Consider the following 23,628-nt stretch of genomic DNA (forward strand, 5'->3'; position numbering starts at 1 on the left):
AACAGTGCACTTAGTCTCTTCAGTCAAATGTAAGAGTAATAAATGTAAAATAATATGAAAACAGGCACTGCAAAAAGCCCCTGGCCTAATCCTACCTCCTGGCGTACCTCTGCCCAAATCAACCCAACCTGAGTAAGGCAGCTTCCCAACAGCCTACTCAGGGTTGAATCACTGCTGCAGAGCAGGTGCTAAGGACTGATGGAAGAGGTGACTTCCCTACAATGCAGATGAAGACGACAGACTTGCTCAGAGGGACATGCAAATCCGTGAACAGAACAGGATTAGAACCCAAACCAACAGGCCAATTTTTTGTTTAATTTTAAAGTCAGGGGCTTCCCTAGTGGTGCAGTGGTTAAGAATCTGCCTGCCAATGCAAGGGGCACGGGTTCAAGTCCTGGTCTGGGAAGATCCCACATGCCGCGGAGCAACTAAGCCCGTGAGCCACAACTACTGAGCCTGCGCTCTAGAGCCTACGAGCTACAACTACTGAGCCCACGTGCTACAACTACTGAAGCCTGCACGCCTAGAGCCCATGCTCCGCACAAGAGAAGCCACTTCTCATTGCCTTCTCAAGGCAATGAGAAGCCCACGCACCTCAACGAAGAGTAGCCCCTACTTGCTGCAACTACAGATAGCCCATGCGCATCAACAAAGACCCAATGCAGCCAGAAATAAATAAATAAATAAGTCAGTAGTAATTTTAATTAGGTACAGTGTTCTTGACAAGTTTACATGGCTTCTTCTAGTTTTAAATGATTGATATTCAGTATGTTTTCACAAAAGCATTTAAAGAAAATTTCAATTTGTCATTGTGAAGATTAGGTCAAATGTAAGAATATACCATATTTTTTGGTTACTACATTTTAACTCAAAAGAATATATAATATTAGGACTTCCCTGGTGGCGCAATGGTTAAGAATCCGCCTGTCAATGCAGGGGACACGGGTTTGAGCCCTGGTCCGGGAAGATCCCACATGCTGCGGAGCAACTAAGCCCGTGCGCCGCAACTACTGAGCCTGCACTCTAGAGCCTGCAAGGCACAACTACTGAGCCCACGTGCTGCAACTACTGAAGCCCGCGCACTCTAGGGCCTGCGTGCCACAACTACTGAGCCCGCGTGCTGCAACTACTGAAGCCCGCTCCTAGAACCCATGCTCCACAACAGGAGAAGCCACCGCAATGAGAAGCCCGTGCACCGCAACGAAGAGTAGCCCCCCTCGCCGCAACCAGAGAAAGCCCGCGTGCAGCAATGAAGACCCAACGCAGCCAAAACTAAAAAAAATAAAGAATAAATGTTAAATTTCCCCCAAAATAAAATAGATAGGAGCTGTACAGCAAAGGCTGGACAGACTACCTAGCAACCATAGCACCCCAAAATTATTGAGCATTTGGAGTGTGCCAAGCATTGAGATAAATTCTTGACATTCATTATTTCACTTGACTCTCACAACAACCTCATAAAGTAGATTCTACTAAATTACCAATACAGAAATTTAGTATTAGAGAAGGACATTATGAACAAGGTCACATGCCTAGAAGTGTCACATTTGGGAAAACAATCCAGGTAGGCCGGCACCAGAATCCATGTTACATATACCTTATTAAATGTGAAAGAAAGACCAACATCATCCATCAAATTGACATGTGTATTTATTGCACAAATATCCCCTAGAACTGGGAGGTTATTATAATACAGGCGTACATTTGAGAAATGTATACAGAACAAGGAACAAGTATTTACATTTTACATCTCCCACCATCTAAATAACTTAAAGCATAACAATCTCATAAGACATCTACCAGAAGTAGGCATTGTGTAAAATCTGTTTTTTTTTTAAAGTGATCATCCCCAGTGTATGCCAACTGCAACAAAATGAAATCTGTGCTAGTATGATTATTGCACTTAACATTTTCAAACTCAAAATTAAGACATATTAATAAAAGTCAGGAATATTTAAAATCAAACCAATTAGTTTATATACAGGAAAAATTAGTTTTAAATCTATAATGTAAAAGATCCCTTTTTCATCTCCTGTTGCAACAAACAGGTTTTTAAAATGTGTAACATATATCTGTCTGTACCATAAGAAGTTGAAAAAAATTATCTGGAACAAGCCAAAAATTCCTTTCACATTCATCATAATGATCACACTTTAAAGAAGTAGCAGCTCATTCCTTGGGCTTTGTGTAATGCAAGAATGACTATGACGAAGGAGCAGAAATTACAGAAGGATTGCAAATTATAAAGCTCAGGAATCCTATAAGGATTGATGATTCTATAAGAAACTATAGGCCTTTTCCTTTCAAGCAAAGCTTAGTTTTAAGAATTACAGTAGCATGAGCCATCCATTTATTGAAGAGTAGATTTCCTAAATGGTAATTTATTAGAGATTTCAAATAGAAAGGACTGTGAATAGTTCAATGATTAATTTAAACAATAACACACACAAAAAAGACACTGTCTACCTGCTACATATCCTGAACTACAATTAAAAAAAAAAATGTACAGTGGCCACAGATGATCTTTTCTATATTCTGAATTCTGCTAAAGAGATTGATTCATAAAATTCCAAACAACAGATGAGAGAAGAACTTCATTAATGAATAGACTAAAAAAATTAAGCTAACGAAAATATATCCATAAACACTCTTTGACAGCAAGTCATCCATGGACGACTCTGGTACTAACTGGGACCAGCTGATAGGACACAGGGGCCAAAGTGATTGCAAGCACACCAGTTTCAGGTTTACATTCCATTAAAATAACCAATTCTTCTTAGTCTAGCTGGAGATTAGAGTAAGACAAAATGTGACCCAATGCTATAAATTCAAGGTCAAAGACTAAATAAACCACAGAAATCTTCCTTAATTATTGAAAACTTTAATAGCAAGAACAGATGCATTATAGACAAAATGTACCTAGAAACAGAATGAGCAAGTGGTTTTCTGTTTTAAGCTAATCAACTAATTATGATGAAAATAGTTCATGAAAGCAGAAGCCAGCTTCACTTCTAGCATTAAAAGCATCTTAGACCAGATATGTAAAGGATAAACTATAATGTAGTATTTCAAGTAAACTGAGGTAGTAGAGCATAATGAAAACTTTATCTACCCATCTTTCTATTTACATTACTTACAACAGTTTGGTTCCATATTAGCCTTTCTCACAAGCAACACTCTACGATATATACAAAAACAGTTGACAACTGAAAAGTTGAAATCTTTGAAAAAAAATTAGCTTTTGGAAGAGAGGAGTTATTAGAGAAAAAAAATAATCTTAAGAGTTAATGAGTTCTTTTAGTGTAAATTGAATATTATGAAGCAGTGAAACAAATATTCAGTTCCTATGGGTTCAAGAAGGGCTGATACCGAAACCAAGGGCCTCGGCTACCTGAGCACTTTTAAAGAAAATAGTATTATTTCTGCCAATACTTTGGTGCAATTTTTAATCCTAATTTTAATTTATTAAATTAAATGCAAATACGTAAATATTAACATTTATAAGAATTAGCTTATACTTATAAACAAAACAAATGGTATAAAGTACTATTCTTATTTTGGGAATCTATATTCCTCAGCCTTAAAAAAAGATTGGCTTTACTTATATTTTAGGGTGTGTAAAACAGAAAAATCACCAGAAAGTAATATTTCAACATTATATACAATTAATCCTAGTTGAAAATATATTTTTTAAAAAGACATGTTTACCAATCTTGTATTTCTACCTCTGCTTTTTTAAAAAATAGATACATATGTACACTTGGGTGGATAACATAACACAGATTTATACGCTTTATTCTGTTTATTCTAATTAACAAGCTGTTTAAAATACTTTGAGAAATACCCAGAAATTAGCTATTTTGAATTGAAAAACAAAAAAACACAAATAAAGTTCCATAGATCTTTGTACCTTAGAAATAAAGAATTAAAACTAATGAAACGACTCTTTCTGAGCCATTTAATCATGAAATATCCATTCCTCCTACTTATGGGTTGTGGCAAGACTGTAGTGATCATAATGAAATTCCTCGATGTTATTCATTTTGTAGAAACGTCGAAGTTACACTTTGGCTTCTTCAAATGCTTTCCCCCCAAATGCCGTTTTTAGTTTCACCTGGTTAAAAATCTGCCACCATCCAGAAGTCCAATCAAAATGAAAAAGCCATCCAGTGATGACACAGTATGCACTGCAATGCAGAATACCCACCCAGGTGACTGACTCATTCAGATGAAGGTCTGACAGAGAAAAAAAATTGCCATAAATGCATGTTGTGACTGCTTCCTTTGTTTCTACTTAACTTTCCACCAAAGTTAATTTCCAACAGCCTTTCTGTTAAAGTAGTATCTGAGCAACATATGGAGAGTGAGTGCTTGCTACAGCAGCCAGAAGAGGAAGATCACTGGATTCAATCCTGAAATTAAAAAAAAAAAAAAAATCTCAGTTCAGGTTTACTCCTACAAGGAATGACTGCTATCTATAAAGTCACTATACATCTCCACACAAGGAGCTTGGCCACCCTGGCCAAAAGGAAAAGGGTAAGAGAACTGAAGACAATGAAAATTAGAAATTTTTCAGTAAGTAAAAACCGTAACTAAAGATTTTTAAAAAAGAATGTCTCTGAAACCCAACAGTAACAAAGTCACGAATGCAGGAAACCATCTCACTGATCTGCTGATGGACCATGCATCAGGGCAAGGGATAATGTCTAAGAAATACTATATAGAGACTTCACTGGTGGCACAGTGGTTAAGAAGCCACCTGCCAATGCAGGGGACACAGGTTCGAGCCGTGGTCCGGGAAGATCCCACATACTGCAGAGCAACTAAGCCTGTGCGCCACAACTACTGAGCCCACGTGCCACAACTGCTGAAGCCTGCGTGCCTAGAGCCCGTGCTCCACAACAAAGAGAAGCCACCGTACTGAGAAGCCCGCTCACCACAATGAAGAGTACCCCCGCTTGCTGAAACTAGAGAAAGCCCGTGCCCAGCAACGAAGACCCAATGCAGCCAAAAATAAAATAAATTTATTTTTAAAAAAAGAAATATTATATAGTATAATAACAGAATAATAGTGTGCAGCCATGTTGTTTTGGATACAAATGTTTCTATAATAAGATTTACTGGGAAGACATAATGGAAGCCTCTTAAAAATACAACCTACCACAAATAACTTATAGGAAAAGAAAAATGGCCAATAAATATCAAAATAAGTTATGTAGACACACTCCTGGTTAGAGAATAAATCTGAATAAAATCAGATTTCATTTTTCAGCTAGTAGCTTGGCAAAGATTAAAAAGTTTGGTAATAAATAGCAGTAAGAAGAGTGTGCTTCCCACTGTTTGTGAAAATTTATTCTGGTACTTTCTGGATAGCATTTACTATTACCTGTCAAAATATCAACAATTTAATCACATATGCCCTTTAATTCAAAAACTCTACATCAAAGAATTTATCCTATAAACCTCAAAGGTTTATATTTATTCCAGCATTGATTTGTAACAGCAAAAAACTGAAAATAAATTCCACCATATAATGGAATGCAATACAGCCATTAAAAATGATATAGGGCTTCCCTGGTGGCGCAGTGGTTGAGAATCTGCCTGCTAATGCAGGGGACACGGGTTTGAGCCCTGGTCTGGGAAGATCCCACATGCCACGGAGCAACTAGGTCCGTGAGCCACAACTACTGAGCCTGTGCGTCTGGAGCCTGTGCTCCGCAACGGGAGAGGCCACGACAGTGAGAGGCCCGCGCACCACGATGAAGAGCGGCCCCCACTCGCCGCAACTGGAGAAAGCCCTCGCACAGAAACGAAGACCCAACACAGCCAAAAATAAATAAATAAATAAATTTATGAAAAAAAAAAAATGATATAGATCAGTATGTGTGGTATGTGCTTAAATGAACAAACATTCAAGATACATTAAAAGGCAAGCTGCACAAAGATATATAGAGTACAAACTAATTTATATTTTTAACCCTACACATTTAAAAATTCTGTAAGAAGAAACAATCCATTAACTGTGTTTGACTGAGGACTGGAAGTTGAGGAAAAGACGATACAACTTACTTTTCACTTTATGCCAAAATGCACTGAAACTTTCATTATACGACATTACTTTAAAAATTAGTTTAAATTTTCTAAAAATAAAGGCATTACATGCAGAGAATCATCTATTTCCAATCTGGATAATAAGCAATAATATTAATGAAAGAATTTAATTTGGTTTCAGACATACAGTAGCAACTCGATGTTGGCTCTTGCTCCCTTCATAAAAGCTGAAATTAGACATAAGTTCTAGCTTGTTTTAATTTATTCAACCAGCATTTCAAGAAATAATTTTCACACACACACACACACAAAGTGGACATAGAACATAGGGAAAGTGACCACAGAACATAATGAAAGGGGCTATACTATGCCTCTCACCAATTTCCTGTTTGTCCTTCAGTTAGCATTTTAGATAACTAGCTTCTTCACAGGAATAACTTCAGAGTATAAAGACATAATATATAGATAATGGGGAAGGAGTAATAATATGTAGATAATATACCATCATCCATAGAGTGCCATTACTTCAATCAGATCATTTGGATGGCCGGGCAGATGCTGGGAATGATGAGTTTACAACATATTTAATAAATAAAAATGAATACTTACTTATTTTTTTCTAATGCAAAAATTTAGACTTTAATTCATTTTTATTCAACTATATTCTCAACCTACTGTAACTGCACAAGGGACAGTGCATTTCAGATCAGTGTAGGACAGGGTTCTGCTTTTATATTGTATACAACAGGGGTCCCCAACCCCCGGGCTGTGGACTGGTACTAGTCTGTGGCCTGTCAGGAACCAGGCCGCAGAGCAGGAGGTGAGCGGCAGGCAAGCGAGCAAAGCTTCATGAGCCGCTCCCCATCACTTGCATTACTGCCTAAGTCATTCCCCACACCCCGTTGGTGGAAAAATTGTCTTCCACGAAACCGGTCCCTGGTGCCAAAAAGGTTGGGGACCGCTGGTATAGAACAACCCAGATGATAACAGTATACAGCTTCTAACAAGACAAAAAACTGAAAAAGAAAAAAGGCAATTCTGAGCAATATTCCTTGCCTAAATAAACACAGTGCAACAAGAGAGCAAAGCTGGAAAAGGAATCAGGAACATACCCTAAAACCACGCCCAGCTCCTTGACATGAACACGCATCTGCCCCCTCAGGTACTCAGACAGCATTTTGCTCTTGAAGTATAATTCCTGTAACCGGTCTTCAAGATGCATTACACACTGCAGTTAGGAGGGAAACAAGAATCAAGTCAGAAAATGCACAACTCTTAAGTAATGCAAATTCCAAAGCATCATGTTTTAACAATTCTATTTAGGTATTCCAACATAAATTAAAACTTGGAGCACATTTTTATTTTTATTTTTTGAATTTTATTTATTTTTTATACAGCAGGTTCTTAGTAGTTATCCATATTATACATATTAGTGTATATATGTCAGTCCCAGTCTCCCAGTTCAGCCCACCCCCCCACCCACCGCCCCGCCACGCCGCTGAATCAATTTACACTCCCACCAACACTGCCAGAGGGCTACCTTTTCTCCACACCCTCTCCAGCATTTGTTTGTAGATTTTCTGATGATGCCCATTCTAACTGCTGTGAGGTGATACCTCATTGCAGTGTTAATTTGCATTTCTCTAATAATTAGTGATGTTGAGCAGCTTTTCATGTGCTTCTTGGCCTTCTTTGGAGAAACGTCTATTTAGGTCTTCTGCCCATTTTTGGATTGGGTTGTTTGTTTCTTTAACGTTGAGCTGCATGAGCAGTTTATATATTTTGGAGATTAATCCTTTGTCCGTTGATTTGTCTGCAAATATTTTCTCCCATTCTGAGGGTTGTCTTTTCATCGTTTGTAGTTTCCTTTGCTGTGGAAAACCTTTTAAGCTTAATTAAGTCCCATTTGTTTATTTTTGTTTTCATTTCTTACTCTAGGAGGTGGGTCAAAAAATATCTTGCTGTGGTTTATGTCAAAGAGTGTTCTTCCTATGTTTTACTCTTAAGAGTTTTATAGTGTCCGGTCTTACATTTAGGTCTCAAATCCATTTTGAGTTTATTTTTGTGTATGGTGTTAGGGAGTGTTCTAATTTCACTCTTTTACATGTAGCTGTCCAGTTCTCCCAGCACCACTTACTGAAGAGACTGTCTTTTCTCCGTTGTATGTCCTTGCCTCCTTTGTCATAGATTAGTTGACCATAGGTGCGTGGGTTTATCTCTGGACTTTCTATCCTGTTCCTTGGATCTATATTTCTTTTCTTGTGCCAGTACCATATTGTCTTGATTACTGTAGCTTTGTAGTATAGTCTGAAGTCTGGAAGCCTGATTCCTCCAGCTGCATATTTTTCCCTCAAGACTGCTTCGGCTATTCAGGGTCTTTTGTGTCTCCATACAAATTTTAAGATTTAGTGTTCTAGTTCTATAAAAAACTGCCATTGCTAATTTGATAGGGATTGCACTGAATCTGTAGATTGTTTTGGGTAGTACAGTCATTTTCACAATATTGATTCTTCCAGTCAAAGAACATGGTATATATCTCCATCTGTTTGTATCATCTTTAATTTCTCTCATCAGTGTCTTATAGTTTTCTGCATACAAGTCATTTGTCTCCCTAGGTAGGTTTATTCCTAGGTATTTTATTCTTTTTGTTGCAACGGTAAATGGGAGTGTTTTCTTAACTTCTCTTTCAGATTTTTCATCACTAGCGTATAGGAATGCAAGAGATTTCTGTGCATTAATTTTGTATCCTGCAACTTTACCAAATTCATTGATTAGCTCTAGTAGTTTTCTGGTGTCATCTTTAGGATTCTTTATGTATAGTATCATGTCATCTGCAGTGACAGTTTCACTTCTTCTTTTCCAATTTGTATTCCTTTTATTTCTTTTGCTTCTCTGATTGCCGTGGCTAGGACTTCCAGAACTATGTTGAATAATGGTGGTGAGAGTGGACTTCCTTGTCTTGTTCCTGATCTTAGAGGAAATGCTTTGAGTTTTTCACCATTGAGAATGATGTTGTCTGTGGGTTTGTCGTATATGGCCTTTATTATGTTGAGGTAGGTTCCCTCTATGCTCTTTCTGGAGAGTTTTCGTCATAAATGGGTGTTGAATTTTGTCAAAAGCTTTTTCTGCATCTATTGAGATGATCATACGGTTTGATCATATTCAATTTGTTAATATGGTATATCACATTGACTGATTTGCGTATATTGGAGAATCATTACATTCCTGGGATAAATTCCACTTCCTCATGGTATATGATCCTTTTAAGTTTTGTCTTTTTTTAAAAAAAAAATTTGTTTATTTATTTTTGGCTGTGTTGGGTCTTCGTTTCTGTGCGACGGCTTTCTCTAGTTGCGGCAAGCAGGGGCCACTCTTCATCACAGTGCGTGGGCCTCTCACTATCGTGGCCTCTCTTGTTGTGGAGCACAGGCTCCTAACGCGCAGGCTCAGTAGTTGTGGCTCACAGGCCTAGTTGCTCCACGGCATGTGGGATCTTCCCAGACCAGGGCTCGAACCGCTGTCCCCTGCATTAGCAAGCAGATTCTCAACCACTGTGCCACCAGGGAAGCCCTATATGATACTTCTAATGTGTTGTTGGATTCTGTTTGCTAGTATTTTGTTGAGGATTTTTGCATCTATATTCATCAGTGATATTGGTCTGTAATTTTTTTTTGTAGTATCTTTGTCTGGTTTTGGTGCCAGGGTGATGGTGGCCCCATAGAAAGAGTTTGGGAGTGTTCCTTCCTCTGCAATTTTTTGGAAGAGTTTGAGAAGGATGGGTGTTAGCTCTTCTCCAAATGTTTGATAGAATTCACCTGTGAAGCCATCTGGTACTGGACTTTTGTTTGTTAGAAGATTTTTAATCACAGTTTCAATTTCATTACTTGTGATTGGTCTGTTCATATTTTCTATTTCTTCCTGGTTCAATCTTGGGATGTTATACTTTTCTAAGAATTTGTCCATTTCTTCCAGGTTGTCCATTTTATTGGCATAGAGTTGCTTGTAGTAGTCTCTTAGGATGCTTTGTATTTCTGCAGTGTCTGTTGTAACTTCTCCTTTTTCATTTCTAATTTTATTGATTTCAGTCCTCTCCCTCTTTTTCTTGACGAGTCTGGCTAATGGTTTATCAATTTTGTTTATCTTCTCAAAGAACCAGCTTTTAGTTTTATTGATCTTTGCTATTGTTTTCTTTGTTTCATTTTCATTTATTTCTGCTCTGATCTTTATGATTTCTTTCCTTCTACTAACTTTGGGTTTTGTTTGTTCTTCTTTCTCTAGTTCTTTTAGGTGTAAGTTTAGATTGTTTATTTGAGATTTTTCTTGTTTCTTGAGGTAGGCTTGTATAGCTATAAACTTCCCTCTTAGAACTGCTTCTGCTGCATCCCATAGGTTTTGGATTGTCGTGTTTTCATTGTCATTTGTCTCTAGGTATTCGATTTCCTCTTTGATTTCTTCAGTGATCTCTTGGTTATTTAGTAACGTATTGTTTAGCCTTCCAATGTTTGTGTTTTTTACGTTTTTTTCCCTGTAACTGATTTCTAATCTCATAGCATTGTGGTCAGAAAAGATGCTTGATATGATTTCAATTTTCTTAAATTTACTAAGGCTTGATTTGTGACCCAAGATGTGATCTATCCTGGAGAATGTTCCGTGCGCACTTGAGAAGAAAGTGTGTTCTGTTGTTTTTGGATGGAATGTCCTATAAATATCAATTAAATCTATCTGGTCTACTGTGTCATTTAAAGCTCGTGTTTCCTTATTTTCTGTTTGGATGATCGGTCCATTGGTGTAAGTGAGGTGTTAAAGTCCCCCATTATTACTGTGTTACTGTCGATTACCTCTTTTATAGCTGTTAGCAGTTGCCTTATGTATTGAGGTGCTCCTATGTTGGGTGCATATATATTTATAATTGTTGTATCTTCTTCTTGGATTGATCCCTTGATCATTATGTAGTGTCCTTCCCTGTCTCTTGTAACATTCTTTATTTTAAAGTCTATTTTGTCTCATACAAGTATTGCAACTCAAGCTTTCTTTTGATTTCCATTTGCATGGAATATCTTTTTCCATCCCCTCACTTTCAGCCTGTATGTGTCCCTAGGTCTGAAGTGGGTCCCTTGTAGACAGCACATATATGGGTCTTGTTTTTGTATCCATTCAGCGAGCCTGCATCTTTTGGTTGGAGCATTTAATCCATTCACGTTTAAGGTAATTATTGATATGTATGTTCCTACTACCATTTTCTTAATTGTTTTGGGTTTGTTTTTGTAGGTCCTTTTCTTCTCTTGTGTTTCCCACTTAGAGAAGTTCCTTTAGCATTTGTTGTACAGCTGGTTTGGTGGTGCTGAATTCTCTTAGCTTTTGCTTGTCTGTGAAGCTTTTGATTTCTCCATTAAATCTGAATGAGATCCTTGCCGGGTAGAGTAATCTTGGTTGTAGGTTCTTCCCTTTCATCACTTTAAACATGTCATGTCATGCCACTCCCTTCTGGCTTGTAGAGTTTCTGCTGAGAAATCAGCTCTTAACCTTATGGAAGATCCCTTGTATGTTATTTGTCATTTTTCCCTTGCTGCTTTTAATAAGTTTTCTTTGTCTTTAATTTTTCCCAATTTCATTACTATGTGTCTCAGCGTGTTTCTCCTTGGGTTTATCCTGTGTGGAACTCTCTGTGCTTCCTGGACTTGGGTGGCTCTTTCCTTTCCCATGTTAGGGAAGTTTTCGACTATAATCTCTTCAAATATTTTCTCGGGTCCTTTCTCTCTCTCTTCTCCTTCTGGGACCCCTATAATGCGAATGTTGTTGTGTCTAATGTTGTCCCAGAGGTCTCTTAGGTTGTCTTCATTTCTTTTCATTCTTTTTTCTTTATTCTGTTCTGCAGCAGTGAATTCCACCATTCTGTCTTCCAGGTCACTTATCCGTTCTTCTGCCTCAGTTATTCTGCTATTAATTCCTTCTAGGGTATTTTTCATTTCAGTTACTGTATTGTTCATCTCTGTTTGTTTGTTCAATTCTTCTAGGTCTTTGTTAAACACTTCTTGCATCTTCTAGATCTTTGCCTCCATTCTTTTTCCGAGGTCCTGGATCATCTTCACTATCATTATTCTGAATTCTTTTTCTGGAAGGTGGTCTATCTCCACTTCATTTAGTTGTTTTTCTGGGGTTTTATCTTGTTCCTTCATCTGGTACATAGCCCTCTGACTTTTCATCTTGTCTATCTTTCTGTGAATGTGGCGTTTGTTCCACAGGCTGCAGGACTGTAGTTCTTCTTGCTTCTGCTGTCTGCCCTCTGGAGCACATTTTTAAAGCATGCAATTTTAGCTAAAGGAGTGTAAACCTTCTCTAGCTCATATCAAAGATTTAGATTCTCCAGTTAGTTTTTAATGTGGTAAATTACACATAGCATATAATTTACTATTTTACATATAAAAGTTACCATTTTAAACACTTAAGTGTTCAACTGAGAGGCATTAAGTACATTCAAAATGTTGTGCAAGTATCACCACTACCCATATCCAGAACTTTAAAAAATAAGTTTTTATTCCAAATTTGATAAATAAAACACTCAAATTAATACATCACAAATGTATTTAAATTAGAAAGGCTGCACATTCATGTGCAGAGCAAAAGAAAAAAACTTTGCAACAGCTCACAGAGAGTGCTCTATAGGCCTCACTAGAAATGTTTCTAAGTTGGAATATTAAAAACGAAAACATATACATTTTGTTTATTGTCAATTAACTTGCTCAATTCACTAAAATAGGTGATTTTTCATGTGAATGGATGATATATATGTATGAAGAAAAAGCAAGAGGTGCAGGTTGTAAAACACTACATTCTTGCACAGTATTTCTTCCCAATGAAAACCAGCTGCTGTTAAAGCTTCTAAAAAAAACACATTTTCTTTTTCTTCAGAAAAAATAATTGAATGTTTTTCTTGGCATACATTGTTTGTGGTGCATATTTTGCGGTATAATGCTCACATAGGCTGAAAATACCTTAAGTGAAAAAAATCCTATGAAACATGCTTATAATAAAATTCATCCATATATATATACACACACACACATACACACACACAAAATTTACCACACTACCCATTTTTAGGTATACAATTCAATGGCGTTTAAGTACATTCGTAATGCTGTGCACCATCATCACTATCCACGTCCAGAACTTTTTTTCATTATCACAAGTAGAAACTCTGTACCCAGTATACAGTAACCCTTCATGCCCTCCTTCCCACCACCCCTGGTAACCTCTATCTACTTTCTGTTTCTATGAATGTGCCTATTCTAGATACCTAATGTAAGTGGGACCACACAATATCTGTCCTTTTGTATTCTGCTTATTTCACTTACTGTAACGTTCCATCCATGTTGTATCATGTATCAGAATATCATTCCTCTAGGTCGTCACAAAGCACCGAGCTGATCTCCCTGTGCTATGCAGCAGCTTCCCACTAGCCATCCATTTTACATTTGGTAGTGTATATATGTCAGTGCTACTCTCTCACTTCATCCCAGCTTCCCCTTCCCCCATGCCCCCGTGCCCTCAAGTCCATTCTCTATATCTGTGTCTTTATTCCTGCCCTGCCACTAGCTTCATTGGTACCGCTTTTTAAAATTCCATATATATGCATTAGCATACGGTATTTGTTTTTCTCTTTCTGACGGGATATGGGGATATACGTATACATATAGCTGATTCACTTTGTTGTACAACAGAAACTAACACAACATTGTAAAGCATTTATACTCCAATAAAGATGTGAAGAAAAATAAAATAAAACTAAGACCCACCAGGGACAGGCCTGGTAATATGTATATTAAAAAAAAAAAAAAAAGAATTTCATTCCTCTTTATGGCTGAAGTATTCCATTCTATGTATTACACGTCATTTGTTGATGGACATGAGTTGTTTCCAATTTTGTCTACTGCAAGTTAATACTGCTGTGAACATTACCATACAATTGTCCCAGTCGCTGCTTTCAGTTATTTTGATTATAAACCTAGAAGAAGACTTGTTGGACCACATGACAATGCAATGTTAAACTTTTTGAGGAACTGCCAAACTGTTTTCCACAGCAGCTGCAGCATTTTAGATTCCCATCAGCAACGCACAGGGTTCCAATTTCTCCGCATCCAATACTTGTTATTTTCAGGGTTTGTTTGATCAAATCCATCCTTATCGGTGTGAAGTGGTACCTCACTGTGGTTTTGATTTGCATTTTCCTAATGACTAATGGATGTTGAACACTCTCTCATGTGCTTATTGACTATTCGTATACCTTCTTTAGAGAAATGTCTACTCAAGTCCTCTGCCTATTTTTTGAGTTGTTTCTTTTTAACATCTTTATTGGAGTATAATTGCTTTACAATGGTGTGTTAGTTTCTGCTTTATAACAAAGTGAATCAGCTATACATATACATATATCCCCGTATCTCCTCCCTCTTGCGTCTCCCTCCCACCCTCCCTATCCCACCCCTCTAGGTGGTTACAAACCACTGAGCTGATCTCCCTGTGCTATGCAGCTGCTTCCCACTAGCTATCTATTTTACGTTTGGTAGTGTATATGTGTCCATGCCACTCTCTCACTTTGTCACAGCTTCCCCTTCCCCCTCCCCATATCCTCAAGTCCATTCTCGAGTAGGTCTGTGTCTTTATTCCCGTCTTACCCCTAGGTTCTTCATGACCTTTTTTTTTTTTTTTCTCTTAGATTCCATATATATGTGTTAGCATATGGTATTTGTTTTTCTCTTTCTGACTTACTTCACTCTGTAGGACAGACTCTAGGTCCACCCACCTCACCACAAATAACTCAATTTCGTTTCTTTTTATGGCTGAGTAATATTCCATTGTATATATGTGCCACATCTTCTTTATCCATTCATCTGTTGATGGACACTTAGGTTGCTTCCATGTCCTGCCTATTGTAAATAGAGTTGCAATGAACACTGTGGTACATGACTCTTTTTGAATTATGGTTTTCTCAGGGTATATGCCCAGTAATGGGATTGCTGGGTCGTATGGTAGTTCTATTTGTAGTTTTATAAGGAACCTCCACAGTGGCTGTATCAATTTACATTCCCACCAACAGTGCAAGAGTGTTCCCTTTTCTCCACACCCTCTCCAGCATTTATTGTTTGTAGATTTTTTGATGGTGGCCATTCTGACCAGTGTGAGATGGTATCTCGTAGTTTTGATTTGCATTTCTCTGATGATTACTGATGTTGAGCATTCTTTCATGTGTTTGTTGGCAATCTGTATATCTTCTTTGGAGAAATGTCTACTTAGGTCTTCTGCCCATTTTTGGATTGGGTTGTTTGTTTCTTTGATATTGAGCTGCATGAGCCGCTTGTAAATTTTGGAGATTAATCCTTTGTCAGTTGCTTCATTTGCAAATATTTTCTCCCATTCTGAGGGTTGTCTTTTTGTCTTGTTTATGGTTTCCTTTGCTGTGCAAAAAGCTTTTAGGTTTCATTAGGTCCCATTTGTTTATTTTTGTTTTTATTTCCATTTCTCTAGGAGGTGGGTCAAAAAGGATCTTGCTGTGATGTATGTCATAGTGTTCTGCTTATGTTTTTCTCTAAGAGTTTTATAGTGTCTGGCCTTACATTCTGAGTTTAATCCATTTTGAGTTTATTTTTGTGTATGGTGTTAAGGAGTGTTCTAATTTCATTCTTTTACATGTAGCTATCCAGTTTTCCCAGCACCACTTATTGAAGAGGCTGTCTTTTCTCCATTGTATATTCTTGCCTCCTTTATCAAAGATAAGGTGACCATATGTGCGTGGGTTTATCTCTGGGCTTTCTATCCTGTTCCATTGATCTATATTTCTGTTTTTGTGCCAGTACCATACTGTCTTGATTACTGTAGCTTTGTAGCATAGTCTGAAGTCAGGGAGCCTGATTCCTCCAGCTCCGTTTTTCTTTCTCAAGACTGCTTTGGCTATTGTTGAGTTGTTTCTTCGCTGTTGTTGAATTGTAGGAGCTCTCTATGTATTCTGGATATCAATCTCTTTTCAGATATATGATTAGCAAATATTTTCTCCTGTTCTGTCAATTGTCTTTTCACTCTGTTGATAGTGTCCTTTGATACACAGAAGTTTTTAAGTTTGATGAAGTCCCAATTTATCTATTTTTCCCTTTATTGCCTGTGTTTTTGATGCCACTTCCAAGGAATCACTGCTAAATCCAATATCATGAAAATTATCCCCTATGTTTTCTTTAAAGAGTTTTATAGTTTTAGTACTTAAGCTTAGGTTTAAGTTTAGATTTAAGCTTGAGTTCATTTTTGTATATGGCATAAAGTAAGGGTCCAACTTCATTCTTTTGTATGTATATATCCAGTTTTCTCAGCATGATTTGTTGAAAAGACTCCTTTCCCCTTTGAAAAGTCTTGGCTTCCTTATCAAAAACCAATTGACCATATATGTGAGGGTTTATTTTGGGGATACTATATTCTATTCGTCTTTATGTCTGTCCTTATGCTAGTACCACACTGTTTTGATTACTGTCACTTTGTAGTAAGTTTTAAAATTAGGAGGTGTGAGTCCTCCAACTTCATCTCAGTACTATCATCTTAATAATACTAAGTCTCCCAAACCGTGACTATGAGATGTCTTTCATTTACTTGTGTCTTTAATTTCTTTCAGAGATGTTTTGTAGTTTTCAGTGTACAAGGCTTTTGCCTCCTTGGTTAAATTTATTCCTAAGTAATTTATTCTTTTAATGCTATTGTTAGTGCTTTCTTAATTTCCTCTTCAAGATTGTTCATTCCTAGCTTATGGGAATGCAACTATCTTTGCATGCTGATTTATCTTGCATCTTTGCTGAATTCATCTATTAGCTCTATCAGGGTTTTTCTGGTGGAATCTTTAAGTTTTCTACATATAAGATCATATTTGCAAGCAGAGATAATTTCACTTCTTCCTTTCCAATTTGGATGCCTTTTGTTTCTTTTTCTTGCCTAACAGCTCTTGCTACGACTTTCCAATACTATGTTGAATAAAAGTGGTGAAGGTGAGCATCCATGTCTTGTCCCTGTTCTTAGGGGTAAAACTTTTAGTCTTTTACCACTGAGTATAATGTCAGCTGTGGGTTTGTCATATATGGCCTTTGTCATGTTGATCTACAAAGGTTTTTAACTATGCTATATTATAGTTCTCCTAACAAGAAAAGGAAAGAATCTTGAAAGTTGGAAATGGTGTCTTCAGTAAGAGGTTACCAGTGTTATAAAGAGCGATCATCCAAAGTCCTAACACAACAATGAGGATATAGAATTCACTGGCATTCTGCACAGAGCTTAGGGATGTTGCATGGCCATACCTCACATGATACTAAGTAAGGCACTAAATTCTGGCTGCTGAAATCACAGACTATATACACACGTACACATCCGTTTCTGTCTTAGTCAGCTTGGGCTGCAACAACAAAGTACCAGAGACTCAGTGGCTTAAATAACAGAAAATTATTTTCTCACAGTTCTGGAGACTGGAAGTCTGAGATCAGATCAGGGTGCCAGCATGGCTGAGTGTCAGTGAGAACTCTCTTCCTGGCTGGTAGATGGCTGCCTTCTTCCTGCATCCTCACATGGTAGAGAGAGCACAATCTTTCTCTTCCTCTTCTTTTAAGGCCACTAATCCCATCATGAAGGCCCCACTCTAATGATCTAATCTAACCCTAATTAACTCCCAAAGGCCATCACACTGGGGAGTTATTGCTTCAACATATGGATTTTAGGGGAACACAAACATTCAGTCCATAACACCTTCTTTCAGGAAAACAATGATGAAGCTAACAGTAGTATTCAATGTAGGCACATACATAACAATAGGGTTAAGCTAGCTATCACAGTGCTCACAGTAATTCAAGCCTTACAGATACTTACAAAATTTGGAGACAAGTTATGCTTATAAAGCTGAAGAGTGGAATGAAGCAGATTGGAAACAAGACTGGAAACCAACACTTCCTTTCCCAATTTATTATCTGTCATTCGTCTCTGGCTACTGGCCACTTGAACAGTCCATTTATCCATATCTGCTATAATACAGACAGCTTCTGCTATTGGTTCATCCAATACTGGATGCTGGGGAAAAAAAGAAGACATCATCTTATGATAAATAAAGTTTTCAAAGATAATGTTAATGGGATGGGCAAGGAAAAGATACTAGACAAAAACAGAATAAAAGAATATGAAATTCTGAGAGCTACTGCCAAAGAATTCTTGATAGTGAAGAGTGAAATAGTAAAGTAACTCAATAACAAATACCCTGAGAAATCTTTCAGAAGTCATCATAGATAGAAATTCATTACCAGAACTTTGTATTCTTTAATCCAGAACTTGAATGTCACCAGTATTTTGATCATTCATTCATTCAACAAATTTACTGAGTGCCAACTATGTGCCAGGCAACTGAAAGAAAATGTTTTTACCTTGGAAGAGCTAAATATTTTAAAAATCGGTAGGAAATAAATTCACATGAAGAAGTCAATGATAACGTTCTGTGCTAACTACCCCATCCAGTCAGGCATTAATTTCCTTGAGCACCTCAGAGGCTATCCCTTGATTATCCCTTCCTGGCTACGTATGCCAGGTTTTTTCTGTTTTATAGATGTATATCCAGAGTATGGATATAACAGTTAAAAAGGAGACAAATCAACAGGTACTAACATGTCTTTCCAGGATACATGCTTAAATGGAAAAAAAAAAAAAAAAAAAGTCACTACATACACACACATACACATTATACCCCAATTATGTTTTTAAAAATACAGGGGACTTCCCTAGTGGTCCAGTGGGTAAGACTCTGCGCTCCCAAAGCAGGGGACCTGGGTTTGATCCCTGGTCGGGGAACTAGATGTCGCATGCATGGTGCAGCTAAGAGTCCAAATGCCACAACTAAGACCCACCACAGCCAAAATAAAAAAATAAATATATTTTTAAAAATAATTTAAAAAAAAATTCAGATCTATATCTAAATGCATATGTATAGAAAAAAGAACGAAAATACTCAAATCAAACTATCATAAAGATCTTTGTGAAGAAGTATGGAATATTAAGAGTATGAAGAAGGATTTTTACTTTTTGCTTTGTATATATTGTTTAAATTTCTATCAGAAGCATTCACCTAAAGGATACTTTTCTAATTAGAAAATTTAACACATAGTGAAAAAAAATTTTTTTAACTCACATATACAGATAAAAGGACCACAGGCATATGGCTGTGCCCTTGGTTTCCCACGGTTTACACACAAAGACCAAAAATGACAATTAAGTACACAGCACCACCATAAGAAAGAGATGCTCAATACTTTAATTTTTTTTGTATTTGGAAAGGTAAGGATTTCTTCACCACTGGACAAATGAATTAACAGCAATAAGACTGAAATATAAACTACAATCTTGAACCCAATGGCCTTTTTCCTTTATAACTTTTATTGTTACTAAAATTTCATAGCAAGAATGTTAAGTTTACTCCTGTATAAACCCAAGTTTGGCACCCCCAAAGGATATCCCTTTGCCCAGTTAATAACCACTTTGAATAAAGCTTTTTGCTCAATGCTAAGGAAACAAAGAGAAGGGAGCTCACAGTCTTATGAGGGCGATAAAAAGAAATACATGTGGCTATGAAAATACTTGTGTAATAGACAAAATAGTAACCAAGTGCTGCGGTACCAGAGGAGGGCAAAAGTGGGTTCTGTGTGACTGGGAGTTACACAGTGGAAGGGACATAGGGATATGACACTGAATAGGATGAATAGGATTCCTAGCAAAAAATGGGAGAGGAATATGGATAATTCTGTAAGAGGGAATATCATGAGAAGACTCGAAGATAGAAGTAGATGGATGTAACCAAATTTGTGAAAAATGATACTGAGAAGTGGGGAAGAAGAGAATGGCAAGTAAGAAGCGTGGAAAGATACATTGTGAAGACTTTCCATGGAACTCTAAACTTTATATTTGTTTTTATAAAATCGTACTTAAATATTTCTTATTCAACTCTTAGCAAGGATATAACATTTTTCTATTCATCAACTTCATTACTGAAACATAATTTTGGAAATGGTATATACACCTAAAGATGTAAGGTATATCTTACTTTTTTAAGAAACAATAGTGAATATATATTTAACATAACTACCTCTGTGGTTATAAAAGAAAAATAATACAGGAGATATGATCAAATAATTAAAGTGGGAAACAAACTGTTAAAGGAAGATACTACTTTCAAAAGCAGTGGGCATCTTTAGGAGATGAGAATTATGATGGGTGTTCATCTACTATCCTCACAAGGAAATGTCTAAACCGATAATGGGGAAACTGCTATGAAATATACCTTTTATTTTCAAGGGTTAAAAACCACTTTAGAAATTAACTTTATAGCTCCTCAATCAAAAGTCACGTGGCTAAGATTTTAAAAGCTATTTTTTTGGTAAGAAAAAGGAAAATGAGCCCACATCAGTAGTTTCCCAAGAAAGAAGGGTCTAAATCCCAAGTTTGAGATTAGAAATAATCCAAATCAAACTCATTTTAGGAGTTGTTAAAGAAAAAAGGGGGCAGTGCCAGTCATTCATTCTGAAATTGCTTGTTTTCACACAGTGGGTTATTATAAGCAATGTCCTAACTGGATAAAATTTCAATTTAACGAATTTCAGTCCTTTCGCTTCATCATCAACTTCTGGAAGAAACAGCCTACACCCCATGGGGGCATATTCTCAACTGACATATTATAGTAGTCTCCTCCACAATACTAAGTTTGTATCCAGCCTCAAATACTTCCGAGTCACAAAATAGGAAGTATATGAATGGGAATTCATATGAATCTAAAGTATGTGGATGGGAATTCATATGAATCTAAATTCAGTGAATCTAAAGCTTAATTTTTTTTAAACCTTTTTCTCTGAGTTCCATAACTTCTACAATACGAATGTATCCACAATCCTACCAGCCCTTTTTCTCTGCCAGGCATTTCCAGAATCTCAATACATAAACTCCCAAATCTTTAAGTATCTCCTCTCTAGCAGATACTCCTAGATCTCCACCACATTACAAAACCTGATTTTTTCAGTTGCCTTCTAGGCATTCAAACATGGCCTTGCAGAATGCACTTTTAAACTCAAAATGTACCAAATCAACTTCAGTGTACCTTCCTCAAAACTAGCCAGTCTTCTTCAGTGATCTTCTTTTTAAAAGAAGAGAGCGAACCCCAATGTTGTAAAGGGAACAGGTTTTAGGGACATTACAAACTGCTGTTCAAACTAGTATTGTCTTTTGGAGAAGAAACTACAAAACATGCAACAAGAACATGAAAATACTTCTAAGCTTAAAAACTGGCCAGTAACTTCATTTCTGGGAATCTAGCCTAAAGAAATCATCTTAAATTCATAAAACACAGCAAGAGTATCAGTGTTATTTATAACAATAAAACGAAGAAAAGTTGTTTTAAAAGTTGAGCAACAGAGAATAGAGAACACAGAAGTAAACCCATGTATATATGCTCAATTAACTTATGACAAAGGACCCAAGAATATACAATGGAGGAAGGACAGTTTCTTCAATAAATGGTGCTTAAAAAACTGAACAGCGACTTCCCTTGTGGCACAGTGGTTAAGAAGCTGCCTGCCAATGCAGGGGACACGGGTTTGAGCCCTGGTCTGGGAAGATCCCACATGCCGTGGAGCACCTAAGCCCTTGCACTACAACTACTGAGCCTGCACTCTAGAGCCTGTGAGCCACAACTACTGAGCCTGTGTGCTGCAGCTACTGAAGCCTGCGCGCCTAGAGCCCGTGCTCCGCAACAAGAGAAGCCACTGCAATGAGGAGCCCGTGCACTGCAACAAAGAGTAGCCCCTGCTCGCCACAACTAGAGAAAGCCCGCGCCCAGCAACGAAGATCCAACACAGCCAAAAATAAATAAATTAATTAATAAATTTAAAAAAAAACAAAACTGAACAGCCACATTGCAAAAGAATGAAACTGGACCACTATCTTACACCATACACAGAAGTCAACTCATATGCTATATGAGTACTATATACCATGACCAAGTGGGTTTTTCCCCCCTAGGACTACAAGGATTGGATTAACATCTAAAAATCGATCAATGTAATCTATCACATTAACAGTTTAAAGAAGAAAAACTCACATGATCATTTCAATAGACACAGGAAAAGTATTTGACAAAACCCCACACTCATTCATGATTTAAGGGCGTGGGGGACAGAAAACTCAAAATACTAGGAATAGAAGGGAACTTTATCCACCTGATAAAGAGCATCTTATAAGAATCTAACAGCTAACATCATGCTTAATAATTAAAGGCTCAATGTTTTCCCCCTAAGAAAAGGAACAAGACAAGGATGGCCACTATCAGCACTTCAATGCAACATTGTACTGAAGGTTCTAGCCTGTACGATCAGGCAAGAAAAAGAAAAAGAGGCACCCAGACTGGAAAGGAAGATAACATGAGCCTGTATGTAGAAAATCTTAAAGAATCCACACAAAAAAACTATGAGAACTAATAAAAGAGCTCATCAAAGTGGCAGGATACAACAGCAATATACAAAAATCAACTGTACTATATACCAGCAATGAAAATTAATTCCATTCACATTTAAGCATTTGCAATATTTTGATATTATAAATAACCTAGTGATGAACATCTATGAATACACACAGAATTTTCTGATTTCCAATTTGATGGATTCCTGGAACTCTCTACTTGCTTTCACAATGATAGGTACAAACATGCAGGTTATTACATATAAAGGATTTAGAGAACAACAATTGTATTACACACTGAAGTGTGACCAAAAATAAGGCAATTTTGGGTTTTACTGGTTAACAGAGTTCGTCCTAAATAAATTTAAGAGCAGTGAAGGTCACTTACCTGTACAGCATGAGACAAATCTGACACTAAACACTGACGGAGCCTCTCATCATTCCCAATTCCTTGAAGAACAAAGTCAGGCACATAAGAAGAGCAGTAGCCACCCAGCAAGGACCTCCCAAAGTTGGCAATATTGGGCTGAACAGCACTCACTTCAATTAACTTTGACCTGCAAGAAAAGTTCCAAAAGAAGGCATACCTAATCAGTAATAAATATATTTTACCAACACACACACAAAAAATTGGACTCTACTAGTCCACATTTCCAGTACCACCATTCTTTACAAAATATACTAATAGTAAAATCATCCTTAAATAAAAACTGGCTTAAGGGCTCAATGAGACCACAAAATACTCCTTCCTATCCAAAAAAGGGTCTGATGGACAACTCTGTAATGAGGTGAACATATATCTTTCATAACAGACTTTAGGAATGCTGTCCCTTGTGTATGTAACACATTCTTAATACAATCAAATTATGGAAACCACCATCCAAAACAAAGTATAAATAACTCACAAACCCGAAGCTTGGTATATAACATTTCTCACGTATGAATCTTTTCCTTGTATTCTTGACCAAGAGTATCCATTCTATACTTTCCTCTTATTTCCAAACTTATTTCTAACAGCTATTTCCTACCTTCTCTCAGTGATTACCTCTCCCTAGTTGCCAGGCTCAGCACAGGTCC

At 37.1% G+C, this 23,628-nt stretch overlaps 1 protein-coding gene across 2 annotated transcripts in view; it reads right to left on the minus strand.

The window, feature by feature from the left end:
- Nucleotides 1-1,632: 1,632 nt before the first annotated feature.
- Nucleotides 1,633-23,628, minus strand: part of FNIP1 (folliculin interacting protein 1) — a 127,102-nt gene continuing 105,106 nt past the window's right edge. For both annotated transcript variants that reach the window (XM_068535823.1, XM_068535824.1), the window contains 4 exons: nt 22,940-23,108; nt 17,938-18,135; nt 7,164-7,279; nt 1,633-4,412 (listed from right to left, as the gene is read on the minus strand). In XM_068535823.1, the coding sequence (XP_068391924.1) occupies nt 4,334-4,412; nt 7,164-7,279; nt 17,938-18,135; nt 22,940-23,108 (562 nt within the window). In that variant the 3' untranslated portion in view covers nt 1,633-4,333. The remainder of the gene's footprint in view (nt 4,413-7,163; nt 7,280-17,937; nt 18,136-22,939; nt 23,109-23,628) is intronic.

This window comes from Eschrichtius robustus, chromosome 2 (genome assembly GCF_028021215.1).
Source record: "Eschrichtius robustus isolate mEscRob2 chromosome 2, mEscRob2.pri, whole genome shotgun sequence".
Classification (NCBI taxonomy): Eukaryota; Metazoa; Chordata; class Mammalia; order Artiodactyla; family Eschrichtiidae; genus Eschrichtius; species Eschrichtius robustus.